The 15784-nt window shown below is 41.6% G+C and overlaps 1 protein-coding gene across 8 annotated transcripts in view; it reads left to right on the forward strand.

Annotated features, from left to right (window-relative positions):
- The window catches only part of ZNF793 (zinc finger protein 793), a 33611-nt gene extending 18612 nt beyond the window's left edge, over positions 1 to 14999 (forward strand). For 6 of the 8 annotated variants that reach the window (XM_054462494.2, XM_063657646.1, XM_054462493.2 and 3 more), the window contains 3 exons: positions 4013 to 4139; positions 4972 to 5067; positions 8521 to 10175. In XM_054462494.2, coding sequence (XP_054318469.1) covers positions 4013 to 4139; positions 4972 to 5067; positions 8521 to 9503 — 1206 coding nt within the window. In that variant the 3' untranslated portion in view covers positions 9504 to 10175. Of the gene's footprint in view, positions 1 to 4012; positions 4140 to 4971; positions 5068 to 8520 lie in introns of all 8 variants that reach the window. The other 2 variants (XM_054462492.2, XM_063657647.1) reach the window with 2 other exon arrangements.
- Positions 15000 to 15784: the final 785 nt, after the last annotated feature.

Genomic DNA, 15784 nt, shown 5'->3' on the forward strand with positions numbered 1-15784 from the left:
TCCCTTTCTTACAGATTTCAAAATACTGATTTATATGATTTTTCTTCTTAAATAAAATAGGCAAATTTATATAATGGTATTATGTGCCAGGCACTGTTAAAGGCTTTACACCTTTTAACTAATTTAAACCTCATAGTAATTAAGACACACATACTATTATTATTTCCATTGAACAGATGAGGAAACTATGGCACAGAGAGGTTCAATAGTTTTCCCAGGGTAGGCTGAGCTGATATTTGAACTCAGGCAGTCCAGCCCCAATCCACTGCTTTGCATCTCATGTCTGTGGTCACTATAGTTAGGGAGCAGTCCATAAGACCCTCACTTCTACACCAACTGCAAGTTTGAGGGTCTCCCTCAAAACACTTTTGGGTTTTCTAATTTACTAGAAGGACTCATAGAACTCACTGAAAGCTGTTATACTCACTGTTACAGTTACAGCAAAAGCATACAGATTAAAATCAACCAAGGCCCTGTGCAGTGGCTCACGCCTGTAATCCCAGCACTTTGAGAGGCCAAGGCAGGTGGATCGCTTGAGGTCAGGAGTTTGAGACCAGCCTGGACAACATGGTGAAACCCTGTCTCTACTAAAAAAAAAAAAAAATACAAAAATTAGCTGGGCGTGGTGGCGTGTGCCTGTAGTCCTAGCTACTCAGGAGGCTGAGTCAGGAGAATCGCTTGAGCCCAGGAGATGGAGGTTGCAGTGAGCCGAGACTGTGCCACTGGACTCCAGCCTGGGCAACACAGCAAGACTCCATCTCAAAATAAATAAATAAATTAATTAATTAAGTAAAATCAACGAAGAGAAGAGGCCCATGAAGCAGAGTTTAGGAGAGTTCCACACATGGAACTTCTGTCCTCTCCTAAGGAAGTCCCAAACAGTGCTAAATCCTCCCAGCAGTAATGTTTGCCAATGCACACGGAGACTTGCCAACCAGGAAAGTGCACCTAAGCCCTGGTGTCCACTTTTTATTGGTGGTTGATCATGTCGAAAGGCTTGACTGTTCCCACCACTGACCTCAGTTTCCAGCCCAAGAGGTTGAGCTGATGCCTGTGACCCAAAGCCGTCATTATAAACCACATCATTAGACTATTTAGTGTGGCCCAAGGCCGCTAGGTAAACAAGGACACTCTTAGGACATTCCAAGAGTATAGAGATTATTTCCCAGGAGCTGAGGGCAAAGGCCACACCTCTCTTTTGGCAAGGTCAAATTCTTTACCACACAGTCACTTAAAGACAGGATCACCAGGACCTTCCTAGGCTGGTACCCATGGGTCTCCCTCAGTGACTGTCCTGCTCCTTCACAACTTATGCTGGGATCTCCAGGGCTATCAGCTCTTTAGAGACTTTTTGTTCTCTGTGCCCATAACCCGAGGCCTGCCAGGCGGTCAAGACTTCTTCTTTTCAGACTATTCCTCCTTTGGATCTCCTGCTGAACTCATCTTCTGCTGGCTTCTTAAATATTAGTGTCTCTTGGGGCTCTGGCCTGGGCACCCTGCTCACCTCGTCTTGCAGAGGGATCTCAATTTCGTGCTGATGCTCAGCATTTTAGCTCCATTCCTGATCTTGCTCCTGACACAAAACCCACATGTCCACGTGGTCCCCAGGCAGGTCCAGCACAACAGCCTCCTCTTTGTTCTTCCTGGTTTCCTTATCTCCAGGTGTGGCACCACCATCACCTGGTTGCCTTCAAGATACCTGGGTGTTATCCTGCCCCTACCCTCTTTCCCTCCCACAACCAGTTAAGGTGCAGATTCTGCTCTTCTTTTTGTTTTGTTGTTTTAATTTTTAAAAAATGTTTGTGGGTACTAGTAGGTGTGTGTATTTATGGGCACATGTTTTGGTACAGGCATCATGCAATGTGAAATTATCACACCATGCAGAATGGGGTCTGCTCTTCTTTACAGCATTCCGTCTTTCTCTAATGGTTACTGTCCTGCTTGTGAACATCACCTTTCACCCAGGTTACTATAGAGTCTTTTCTCTCACATCCCTCCAGGTCACCCACCACACTTCTCTTTCCATCCATTGACTTTAAAACTGCCTGTGAGTTTACATTGAAAGTACATCTCTTGTAGGCAGCATTTTTTTTTTAATTCAGTCTGATGATCTCTGCCTTTTTGGAGTGTTTAGTCTGAGACAGATCTCATTCTATCACCCAGGGTAGAGTACAGTGGCACTATCTGGGCTCACTGAAACCTCTGCCTCCCAGCTTCAAGGGATTCTCCTGCCTCAGCCTCCTGAGTAGCTGGGATTTCAGGCACGCACAACCACACCTGGCTAATTTTTGTATTTTTAGTAGAGGTAGGATTTTGCCATGTTAGCCAGGCTGGTCTCGAACTCCTGACCTTAAGTGATCTGCCTGCCTCAGCCTTCTGAAGTGCTGGGATTACAGTGGTGAGCCACCATGCCTGGCCTGGAGTGTTTAGTTTATATTAAATTACATTACATTTAATGTTTATTAAATTACATTATTGGTATGGTTGGATTTATATCTGTCATTTTAGTGTCTGTTTTCTGTTTATCCCATCTACTCTTTTGTTCCTCTATTTCTTCTTTCCTCTCTTTTGTTGCGCTAGTGTGGATGACTGGAACATTTCTCAGAATTCAGTTTATTTAGATCAGGTACACCTCACATTATGATTTTAGTGGTTACTCCAGGGATACAATATATATCTTACTTTTCACAGTTTATTTAGAGTTATCATTATACCACTTCACATAGAATGCAAGAAGCTCACCTCATGCCTTCTAGAATATACTTTCTGCATACACTTCTTCTTAGAGTTTCCATTGTCCTAAAGGCCATCTTTTTTTTTTTTTTTTTTTTTTTTTTTTTTTTTTTGAGTTGGAGTCTCACCCTGTCCTCCAGGCTGGAGTGCAGTGGCACAATCTCAGCTCACTGCAACCTCTGCCTCCTGGGTTCTAGAGATTCTCCTGCCTTAGCCTCCCGAGTAGCTGGGACTACAGGCGCCTGCCACCACGCCCAGCTAATTTTTCTATTTTTAGTAGAGATGGGGTTTCACCATGTTGGCCAGGCTGGTCTCGAACACCTGACCTCAGGTGATCCACCCACCTCGGCCTCCCAAAGTGCTGGGATTACAGGGGTGAGCCACCGCGCCCGGTCCTAAAGTTCATCATTTCATTGCTGGCCGACCTCTGCATACTTTTCTCTTGTTACTAGGTAACTTGCCACCTCTAAAATCACCGTTTTGCCCCCCGGCCTTTGTTCCCACTGCTCCCCTGCATAGAATGCAGTTTTCCGTCTTCCTGCGGAGGAGACTCAGCTTTCCATATCCCTGGGCTCTGAAGCCTAACCAGACCCTGAAAAATTTAACAGACCATTCGCTTCTCTGTATGCCATAGCCTAGATGTCCTGCCATCACAGCTCTTGTGACACTTTTACCCTGATGGCTTTACATGTTGCTCTCTCTGTGCCAGACAGTGAGCTCCTTGAGGTCAGGACCCATCTATGACTGTGACCTCAGCAACACACAGTGGGTCTTCAATGTTTGTTGACTCAAAGTATGAATGGCAATGGTAGATAGCTTCCAATGTGATTTTCGTTTTCCCCACCATATGTAACACAAATCCAAGAATATAAAAGGCCTTCCAGATAGATAATAAGCTCTAACTTATAAACATTATCAAAATCAGCACCATCTCTTGCACAAACACTTTTTTTTTTTTGAGATGAACTCTTGCTCTAGCCCAGGCTGGAGTACAGTGGTGCGATCTCGGCTCACTGCAACCTCCGTCTCTTAGATTCAAGTGATTCTCCCACCTCAGCCTCCCAAGTAGCTGGGATTACAAGTGTGCACCACCATGCCTGGCGAATTTTTGGATTTTTAGTATAGACGGGGTTTCACCATGTTTGCCAGGCTGATCTTGAACTCCTGATCCTCCCGCCTTGGCCTCCCAAAGTGCTGGGATTACAGGCATGAGCCACCATGCCTGGCCCTGCACAAACATTTTTTTCTACATGACTCAATGTCATTTTTGTTTCAACAGATACCTGTGTCATTCAAAGATGTGGTTGTGGGCTTCACCCAAGAGGAGTGGCACCGGCTGAGTCCTGCTCAGAGGGCCCTGTACCGGGATGTGATGCTGGAAACCTATAGCAACCTCGTCTCAGTGGGTAAGAACACCCTCACCATACAATGCAGATTATGTTCGAATGACCACCTTTCCTTTCTCAGTTGCTAAAAGCAAATGGAGTACTTTGGGAGGCCAAGGCAGGTGGATCACCTGAGGTCAGGAGTTTGAAACCTACCTGGCCAGAGAAACCCTGAAACCCCATCTCTACTAAAAATACAAATATTATCCAGGTGTGGTGGTGGGCGCCTGTAATCCCAGCTACTCGGGAGGCTAAGGCAGGAGAATTGCTTGAACCCGGGAGGCAGAGGTTGCAGTGAGCCGAGATTGCACCATTGCACTCTAGCCTGGGCAACAAGAGCGAAACTGTCTCAAAAAAAAAAAAAAAAAAAAAAAGCAACGGAAGTCCTCTAGAACTTCTGAAATATTTATTTAATAATTTATTTAATAATTATCTAGCACTTTCTATGTGCCAGAAATTGTTTTAGCCACTTAAAAAATATTAACTCATTTCATCCTCATAAAAGCCTTATGAGGTAGTTACTATTAGTACCACTTTTTTACACATTTGGAAATTGAGGTACAGAGAGGTGAAGTAACTTGCCCAGAGTCACCCAGCTAGTATATAGCAGAGTCAGGATTTGAACCTCAGCGTTCTGGCGGCACAGAATGCATTCTTACCTTGTGCTGCTGCCTCAGTGGGTGTGGCTTGAGTTTCCGTGGTCCTGGATTACTAATCCCATTTGGTTCTGGACAAGGTGTGTGTTTAGTCCCCTCCCAAGTATAACATCTGTTGTGCAGCCTTTAAAGCTGCCTGAGAGGCCCTGAAGACCAAGGAGCTCAGCCCAAGGCCTGCATCAATTTCCCCGGAACAGGTTATGAAGGCACCAAACCAGATGTGATCCTCAGGCTGGAGCAGGAAGAAGCACCATGGATTGGTGAGGCAGCATGCCCGGGCTGCCACTGTTGGGGTAAGTGTGATAAATCTAGCAAAAGGGGTACTGAAGGAGGCTGGCACCTTTGGAATTTTGTTCAGCATTCTTCTCTTAAAAGACCTGACAGTCCTCCGAGAGCTTCAGCCACGTTAATGACTCTTCAACCTCCATGCAACCCCACCGCCCATATCTGAGTGTTTTTCTCGGCTCTACTTGATTGCACCTCTGCCCTTATGTGCTTGGTCCATCTCTCTTTCTCCAGAATCTTTCCCATGCAGGTATTCTTACAAATAAAAGCTTCTATGATTCTCCTGTTCCTGCTTCCTATTCTCTGTTGTGACACTTTCCAGATAAAATGCTTCAGAGCTACCTGCTTTCCCTAATTTCTGCACTCAAATTTAAATCACTCCCATAGACAGATGACTGTGGGATCAGAGAAGAGGAAGTGGTGAATTCCATGTTGGGGTGGGGAGGTGTGAAGGAAATGGCTCAGCTGGGCCCATCTTAACCACTGCTGATTAACCGTCAGACTCACTGCCCCTCTCCCTTCAGCTCTGTAAGACATTCCAGCAATACCCATGGTACCCTGAGGGTTGATGGATGGCCCACTCTTAGGGATGCCTCTGAACTTCTGCTTCTGGTGCTCTCTGGAGTGTGTTTCTCCATTAAACTGTGCTCTTCAGCTGTCCTGAGACTGTGGTATCCTGTCTCTTCTTTTCTTCTCCTCTTCTGAAAATTTCATAACTGCAAATTCCACAAGTCAGCCTCTGTTTTTCCAACTACTTTGTTATTATCTATTTCCCTGGCTCAAACCCAGCATTTTCCTTCCAAGGAACAATTGCATTTTCTGTTTTCCATAACTTGGTTCTCTTTCCAGTGGTGTAATCCTCTCAAAGAACTCACCCATTCTGAGAGTACATGATCCTCACAACCAGCCCCTTTGCCGTGTTTGGCCCTTTTTTCCCCCTTGCACTGCCCACCCCCACATTTAACCAGTCTGTGGATTACACTACAGGTGTGCACTTACCCTGTTCTTTGTGTGTCAGAAACTAAGATCATCTTCATTTGTCCTTGCTACCCCTGCCACACACACACTCACACTCACACACACACACACACCACTTCATCTTGCTTATTATTCCAGAGCTTTGCTACCGTGTGGTCATTTTGAATCTTCTGCCTTTACCACTCACTCTAACTGTTCCATTCATATGTGTGGTTTTGTTGATTTTTTTTCTTCTGAGAAATGTGAGAAATGGCTTTAAATCTTCCTCTCTGCTTTTTTTTTTTCTTTTTGAGACAGGGTCTCACTCTGTCACCCAGGCTGGAGTGCAGTGGCATGATCATGGCTCACTGCAGCCTTGACCTCCTGGGCTCAAGTGATCCTCCCGCCTCTTCACCTCCCGAGTAACTGGGATTACATTCACGTGCTACCACACCTGGCTAATTTTCATATTTTTTTGTAGAGAAGGGGTTTTGCAATGCCGCTCAGGCTCCTGGGCTCAAGCAGTCTATCTGCTTTGGCCTCCCAAAGTGCTGGATTTACTGGCATGAGCCACCATGCCCAGTCCTTCTCCACTTTTTTTTGTTGTTGTTGTTCAGATGAAGTCTTGTTCTGTCACCCAGGATGGAGTGCAGTGGTGCCATCTCAGCTCACTGCAACCTCCACCTCCTGGGTTTAAGCAATTCTCTGCCTCAGCCTCCCGAGTAGCTGGGATTACAGGCACGTGCCACCACCCCCGGCTAATTTTTGTATTTTTAGTAGAGATGGGGTTTCACCATCTTGGCCAGGCTGGTCTTGATCTCCTAACCTCGTGATCCACCCGCCTTAGCCTCCCAAAGTGCTGGCATTACTGGCGTGAGCCACTGCACCCAGCCCCACTTTTAATTTTCCACTGGTATCTCCTAAAATCAGACCCAGATTATCTCATGACTGAATGTCTTTAACTGAGGGGTTATTAATTATTTTTGTGCCATGGACTTCTTAGGCATTCTTTTGAAGGCTACAGACCTCACTTCTATGTATAAAAATACAGTAAAATTCATAAGATTATAAAATAAATGACTAAAGTACAGTAATTATCAAAATAAGAAGCTAGAAAATAGTTATCAAAATTTTTTTTTTTTTTTTTAGATGGAGTTTCTCTCTGTCGCCCAGGCCGGAGTGCAATGGCGTGATCTCGGCTCACTGCAGCCTCCTCCTCCTGGGTTCAAGCGATTCTCCTGCCTCAGCCTCCTAAGTAGCTGGGATTACAGGCATGTGCCACCACGCCCAGCTTATTTTGTATTTTTAGTAGAGACTGGGTTTCACCATGTTGGTCAGGCTGGTCTTGAACTCCTGACCTCAGATGATCCACTTGCCTCGGCCTCCCAAAGTGCTGGGATTACAGGCATGAGCCACCGCACCCAGCTTCAAAATATTTTCAAAATGTGCAATATAATAGTAGATGTACTTTTTTATTTATACATTAATGAGGCCTAGCATCAGGTCTAATGACTGTCATGATCTCAAAGAAGAGATGATTATAAACATAATAATGTGACATGAAAATAACAATATTCAAAACTAGTATCAAGTTACAAGAACCACTAATACCACTGTGTTTTGTTGCTTATATTCATATTCAAAGGAAATGTTCAATTGTAGTTGGAACTCACTGAAAACAAAAATGTAATTTCTTTTCTATCAGAGTTCACAAGCCACCTGTTTTCTGCCTACCAAGTTAAGAGCTCTTGCTTAAGTCCTAGTTAGCTTTGTTGATTTTATTTTTTTATCTGGTTCACCTTAGAGTGCTTTACCGTTTATATTGTAACTAACTAGCCCAACATGATATACCCTTGGATGACAGCTATACCAGTGCTTGTTAAGCTCCAAGGTGTTTGGAATCACCCGGGGAATCTTGTTAAAATGCAGATTCTGATTAAGTAGGTCTGGGGTGGTGCCTTAGATTCTGCACATCTAACAAGCTCCAAGTAAGGCCAAAATTACCACTTGAAGACCCACATGCTGGATAGCAAGGTACTGTATAACATTTAACCTTCTTTCTTCTATAACAGGGATCAGCAAACTATGGCCTACCGATTGGCCACCTGCTTTGTGAATAAAGTTTTATTAGAACACAACCACATTCTTATGTTTACATGTTGTCTATATTTTCATGGTATGGCGGGAGAGTTGAGTCATTGTGACAGAGACCATATGGCCCACAAAGCCTTTACTTTCTGACTCCTTAAGAATAAGTTTGCCAACCTCTGCTCTGTAATATCCTATTTTCTTTGAAATTATTGGTCTCTATACTCTATTATATATTGAATTCCATTTGTGCCAGTGTTCAGAATCCTCTTTACTCATAGAACACTCTTCCCTGCGTTTGTGCTTTGGGTTATGGTTCATGTTCTCTATTTGTGTGCTGTGCACTCTTTAAATTTTGAGAGCATTTCTTAAGTAGTATGAAGTTTCATAAGGATGATTCACTGTACTTTCTCCAGAAGACATCTGGCAAGTTAATATCCAGAGGAAAAGACGGCAAGACATGCTTTTGAGGCAAGGTGCAGCCATAAGCAAGAAAACATTGCCCAAGGAAAAAAGCCGTGAATATAGTAAGTTTGGGAAAATATCACTTCTGAGCACTGACCTTTTTTCTTCAATCCAGAGCCCTAATAACTGGAACCCTTGTGGAAAGAATTTGAACCATAATTTAGACTTGATTGGTTTTAAGAGAAACTGTGCAAAAAAGCAAGATGAGTGTTACGGGTATGGGAAATTGCTTCAGCGTATAAACCATGGTAGACGACCTAATGGAGAAAAGCCCCGGGGTTGCAGTCACTGTGAGAAAGCTTTCACCCAGAACCCGGCACTTATGTATAAACCAGGAGTAAGTGATTCTCTCGTGTACAAACGGAAGAGGGTTCCACCTACAGAAAAACCCCACGTCTGTAGTGAGTGTGGGAAAGCCTTCTGCTACAAGTCTGAATTCATCAGGCATCAGAGAAGTCACACTGGGGAGAAGCCTTATGGCTGCACTGACTGTGGGAAAGCCTTTTCACATAAGTCAACCCTCATCAAACACCAGAGAATTCACACTGGGGTAAGACCCTTTGAATGTTTTTTTTGTGGGAAAGCCTTTACCCAGAAGTCACACCGCACAGAACATCAGAGAACACACACAGGAGAGAGACCCTTTGTCTGCAGTGAATGCGGGAAATCGTTTGGTGAGAAGTCATACCTCAATGTACATCGAAAAATGCACACAGGAGAAAGACCCTATCGTTGCAGAGAATGTGGAAAATCCTTCAGCCAGAAGTCATGCCTCAATAAACATTGGAGAACTCACACAGGAGAGAAGCCCTATGGGTGCAATGAATGTGGGAAAGCTTTCTACCAGAAGCCAAACCTCAGCAGACATCAGAAAATTCATGCTCGGAAGAATGCCTACAGGAATGAAAACTTAATAATTGTGGGAAATACTTGAGCAAAATATCTGGTTTCATGGTATGTAGGGAATTTTTTTTTTTTTTTTTTTGAGTTGGAATCTCGCTTTGTCACCCAGGCTGGAGTGCAGTGGCACGATCTCGGCTCACCGCAAGCTCCGCCTCCTGGGTTCACGCCATTCTCCTGGCTCAGCCTCCCAAGTAGCTGGGACTACAGGTGCCCGCCACCACGCCCGGCTCATTTTTTTTGGTATTTTTAGTAGAGACGGGGTTTCACCGTGTTAGCCAGGATGGTCTTGATCTCCTGACCTTGTGATCTGCCCACCTTGTCCTCCCAAAGTGCTGGGATTACAGGCGTGAGCCACCGCGCCTGGCCGGTATGTAGGGAATTTATCCTTAGGAGAAATCTTATCATTTTAATGAATTTGAACAGTGTGTTTTTTATTTTATTTATTTATTTATTTTGAGTTGGATTCTCTGTTTCCCAGGTTGGAATGCAGTGGCACTATCTCTGCTCACTGTAGCCTCTACCTCCCAGGTTCAAGCAATTCTCCTGCCTCAGCCTCCCAAGTAGCTGGGATTACAGGCACCTGCCACCACGCCTGGCTAATTTTTGTTTTTTTAGTAGAGATGGGGTTTCACCATGTTGGTCAGGCTGGTCTCTTTGGCTAGGCTGGTCTCCAACTCCTGACCTCGTGATCCACGCCCCGCCCCCCCACCCCCCCCTCCGCCCCCCCGGCCTCCCAAAGTGTTGGGATTACAGGCGTGAGCCAACGCGCCCAACCGACAGTGTTTTATCATAATGGAAATCATGATGTAATTGTGATACAAACTTTTCTAGAAAATACTTTATAATATAAAACATAAGCATGGTCGCCCTGGCATGTAAATGTTTAAAAATGTATTAAATGGAATAACAGCAGAATACAAAATATCTGTGAAGAGACTTAAAGGCATACTCTGGTATATTCCACAGTGAGCCATACAATCAGCAATATTTGTATTTTGGAGTTGTAAATGTGAAATTAACATAAAATGTGAATATCAGACACATATCACACAACATATAGAATGCCACTCAGAAAACTTTTCCACTTTAAATATGATCATTGTCTTTTGATGTCTTAGCAATACAAAAAAATAACAACAACAACATGGCCTACTATTGTTAAAAGAACTTTATTATACCAGCTACCTTTTTCCACCTTTTTGTAATACATGTAAATGGCTATAGAGGTTGTTATTGTCCTCTGCGGAAATAATAAAGCAGTGTTTTTAAATGTATTTTGATAATTTGGCCAAAAATTTTACTAAAATGTAGTTATTTATATTAAAAATGCAAGCTAAGGAATAGTTTAAGAACCTGTTATTGGGTAAATGAAACACTGTAAACTATTTGACAAAATGTAGTGTCACCCTGGTGTACAGTACACTGTTCATAGTTCCTTAGTCTTGCTTAAAATATCTTGTAGCAAATTAGTAGCATAGATACACTATTCTAGATACACTATTCTATATACAGGTTGTATAACTCAGAAATGTTTCATGCATAGACCACTGAAGGAGAATTTCTTTTCTCTCTATCCCTCTGCAAATTAATTCAAGAATATTCATTTTTTTTCATATAAATTTCCTTGCAAGTGTCCTGGACACTAAATCCCAAGGTTTTCATTATTTCAATGTTTGGAAAGAAGTCTGCTTCCCTGAGTTGCTATGTCATCCATATAAGAAAAGAAATGGCCATGTGGAATCTACATTTTTCAAGATTTTCCTCCATGTAAGACTGCCTGATCCAGAATGAGAAAGGAGACATAACCACAGATATCGATATGATTTTTTAAGTGATAAAAAGATACCTCATACAACTCTAATCAACATATTTTTTAAACAGAGGAGGTGGATGCTTTTCTAATAAACTTTAAGTTATGAAAACTGCAATAAGAAGTAGAAAACTTGGTAGAATAATTACCATTGAAAAACTCAAAAAAGTTATTAAAGATCTATAATGGGAAAATGCTCCAGGCTCAGAAGAGTTTATACTTAGTTCTATCTTTTAAAGAAAGAGTAATACCAGTGTTATTTATTATATGGATATAATACAATCCATAAACTGTACTCATTTATTTTATTAAGTCAGAATAAGTTTTAACACCAAAATCAAATACAGATAGTTGAAAAAAAGAAAACTTCTGCTGGGCGCAGTGGCTCACGCCTGTAATTCCAACACTTTGGGAGGCCGAGGCAGGTGGATCATGAGGTCAGGAGTTCGAGATGGTGAAACCCCATCTCTACTAAAAATACAAAAATTAGCCGGGTGTGGTGGCACATGCCTGTAGTCCCAGCTACTCGGGAGGTTGAGGCATGAGGCAGGAGAATTGCTTGTACCCGGGAGGTAGAGGTTGCGGTGAGCCGAGATTGTGCCATCCAGGCTGGGTGACAAGAGTGAAACTCCGTCAAAAAAAAAAAAAAAAAGAAAGAAAACTTCAGACCAGCCTTACTCATGAATATAGAAACAAAAATTATAATTAAAATACTAGCAAATAGAATTCAGCCATATACCCAAAGAGTAACATAGTAAGAGTCATCCCAAGAATGCCAAGCCAGTTCAGTAATAGGAAATACATCAATCAAATTAACAGCTTAAAGGAGAAGAATCATATGAACTCTCAACAGATACTGAGAAGGCATTTCATAGAATGTGTTAATTTACATTGTAATAGATGGTAACCACTTAAAGAGGTTTTTCTTAAAAAAAAATTTTATTTAACCCAAACCCCAAAGCATATATTATGCCAAAGCCATTTTTTAAAATCAGGAATTCAATATTGTCTTAGAGATTCCAGTGAAGGCAATAAAAAGAAATGAATTGGTATAAACAGCAGAAAAGATAAAACTATCCATTTTTACTGATGATATGGTTGTACACCAATAAATGAAAAGACTCTAATTATTTTTTGGGTTAACTTTTCTAAGAAGGCAGGGTACCAAAATCAAGAGCTGTTCTCCATACTGACAAGAAACACATAATTTATATGTACTTCTTTTGGAATTACACTAAATCTCAATGATTTTTTGGACAATCATTGAGAAAAAAATATGAAAAAATCATACCATGTATCAAAACATCACATGTACCCAATAAATATATACAACAATTATATATCCATAATAATTAAAAAATTTTAAAATGCCATGCTAGATACCAGAAGATAACATGAAGCCATTCTAATGAAATTAATATTGCATTGGCAGATGAACAGGTAAATACATCATTAGAACACAGTAGAAAATTCAGAAATAGACTTTGATATATATGAACTTTTTCATGTGAAAAAGGTGGAATCTCAAACCACAGGGGAAAAGAGTAGTTTACTTAAAAAGAATTCTGGAACAAGAACCTTTTAATCTTAAAGGAAGAAAATTTGGATTAACAGCACAAAAATAAATTCTGGGTGGATTTAAGACGTAAAATTTTAAAGCTACAGAATTCTTAAAAGAAAATCAAAGGAGCCTATGTGTACAATCTAGGAGTTGGGAGATATTAACTTTACCAACACAGGACACTCAGAAGCTATTTAGAAATAAGCAGTTGAAGGCTGGGCGCAGTGGCTCATGCCTGTAATCCCAACACTTTGGGAAGCTGAGGCAGGAGGATCACCTGAGGTTAGGAGTTCAAGACTAGTCTGGTCAACAAGGTGAAACCCCGTCTCCACTAAAAATACAAAAATTAGCTGGGTGTGGTGGCGCATGCCTGTAGTCCCAGCTACTTGGGAGGCAGAGGCAGGAGAATCACTTCAACCTGGAAGGCAGGGGTTGAAGTGAGCTGAGATTGCGCCACTGCACTCCACCCTGCGCAGCAGAGCAAGACTCCATCTCAGAAAAAAAGAAAAAGAAAAAAAAGGAAATAAACATTTGACTACGTAGAATCATTTGGTACAATCTTTTGGGTGACAAAAGATGCCATCAGCAAACTCAAGAGATAACAGATTGTGGGGAAATATTTGTAAAGCTGATCAGAGAGAAGGCATTCATCAAATGGACAGGAAAAAAACCCAATAGCAAAACGTGGCAAAGAATATGAGGTGACAATTGTGAGAAGAGCAAATCTAAGTGGCCGATGGACCTGTCCAAAAATGTTTATCCTCAGTAGCCATTGGGGGATGCAGATTTAAAGTTAAAATCAAATAACACTGTGTAACAGCATTTTTAGCTATCAGAATGAAAGATGTTACACACTGCTGGTGGAGAAATAAATTTTGAAAAACAATGCAAATTACTGTTTTGGAAATAAATCTGGTAATATTTAGGCTGGACGTGGTGGCTCACACCTGTAATCCTAGCACTTTGGGAGGCCAAGGCAGTCAAATTGTCTGAGGTCAGGAGTTCAAGAACAGCCTGGCCAGCATGGTGAAACCCCATCTCTACTAAAAATATAAAAATTAGCTGGGCATGGTGGCAGGCACCTGTGATCCCAGCTACTCGGGAGGCTGAGGCAGGAGAATCACTTGAACCCAGGAGGCAGAGGTTGCAGTGAGCCGAGATTGCGCCATTGCACTCCAACCTGGGCAACAGAGCAAAAAGATTCCATCTCAAAAGAAAAGAAATCTGTTAATATTATTAAAATACTTATGTCACTTTGGAGAATCTTCCCTTAGAAGTAAAAGCCCCAATACATAAAAGACAGATGAACATGTGAACATGGACATTTATTGTAAAATTGTTCTTAATGGCAAAAAAAACCCCAAAACCGAAGCAAACACTAGAATCAAAGTAAATACCCATCAATTGGGAAATTGTAGAAAGGAAAAAACTATAGTGTATCCATTCCATAGAATGTTAATATAGCCATTAAGGTGGACAAATTAAAACTAAGCTAGGGGACTTGAGTGGAATTCCACAATGTTCTCTTGAGTGAAAAATGCAAGGTAGATATTAAGTGTGTTAAATATGACTCCATTTTTGTAAATAATTAACAAAATGTCTCTAGGTGTTTATCAGCAATAAACGGTATCTATATATGTTTATTTGATTTTATGTGCATGAAGAAAAGTATAGAAGAGTATGCATTGACTTGGAGGGAGGTGGGTAATGCAGGTAGGTTATGGAGGAGTCAGGGGTGTAGGGAAAAGGAAAACCAAAAAAGAAAAATACATAAATGACTGCATCATGTGTGATACCACAAATGTGTGAGTTAGTAAATTTGGCTGGGGATGGGGGAGCTAGAATTTTGCTAATTTGTGGGGATGTTCATGGTATATATTGTAAAAAGGGAAAATTTCATAATAATGTATACGATTCTATTTTTTAAAAAAGTAAAAACTCCTGTGTGTGTATATATGCATGTGGATGTTTATATGAACATAGAAAAGTGTAGAAAAATACACACGAAGGTGTTAACATTCATTGGTTACCTTGGTGGAGGAGGGTAATAAGTTTTCTGAATACCTTTGCATTGTCTTGTTCACATATATTGCTTTTGTAATTTGAAAAACAAAATAAAGGGGGAAAACATTTCAAACTGAATGAAGCCTTGAAAACGCTTCCATTTTCTGACAAGATGGCACCGTGGCTTGGTCTAGGGTTGAGGTTAGGGTTATGGAAATGACGTCTTGTCACCTTTGCTGCATTCAGCTAGAAACAAGTCATAGGTCCCGGCCATACTCAAAGAGAAGGAATTATACATGAGAGTAATTTCCCTCTCCAGACTACCAGGCAGCAGAGATCATTGGGGGCCATCTTGGAGTCTACCCACCTCACCAGGGAAACACTTATTTGAAAGTAGGGAGGAGTGAGGATGGCAACTGTGTTGGAACAGTAATTTAAGTAAGCCACATACTTGCTGCTGGGCACCATGAGTGCACAGATTCTAGATGTGCTTGCTGGAAGTTCTCCACTAAACAGAAGTATTCATTTATCCACAAGTATATACTGAGTGCTTACTATGAACTGGACACTGTTCTAGGATCTGGGGATAAAGCAGTAAACAGAAAGAAATGTTGATAATTGTCAGGAAGCAAAATGAAATAGGAGGGGAGTTATATTTTAGATGCAGTAACCAGGAAAGCCCTCAAAATGATCTCTGCATTAAGACCTAAAGGGAATGAGAGATGTAATAATGCAACTGTCTAGAAAATTGTATTCCAGGCAGAGGGAACAGCAAATGCAAAAATGCAAACACCCTAAGGGAATGTGTCTGGAGTGTTGGAGACCAGAAAGGAAGGTGTATTCTTGTTGAATAACAAATTGTCCCCCAAACTTAGTGACCTAAAACAACAATAAACGTCTTACATGCTGTCTATGGGTTAGGAATTTTGAAAGTGCC

This window comes from Pongo pygmaeus, chromosome 20 (assembly GCF_028885625.2).
Source record: "Pongo pygmaeus isolate AG05252 chromosome 20, NHGRI_mPonPyg2-v2.0_pri, whole genome shotgun sequence".
NCBI classification, from domain to species: Eukaryota; Metazoa; Chordata; class Mammalia; order Primates; family Hominidae; genus Pongo; species Pongo pygmaeus.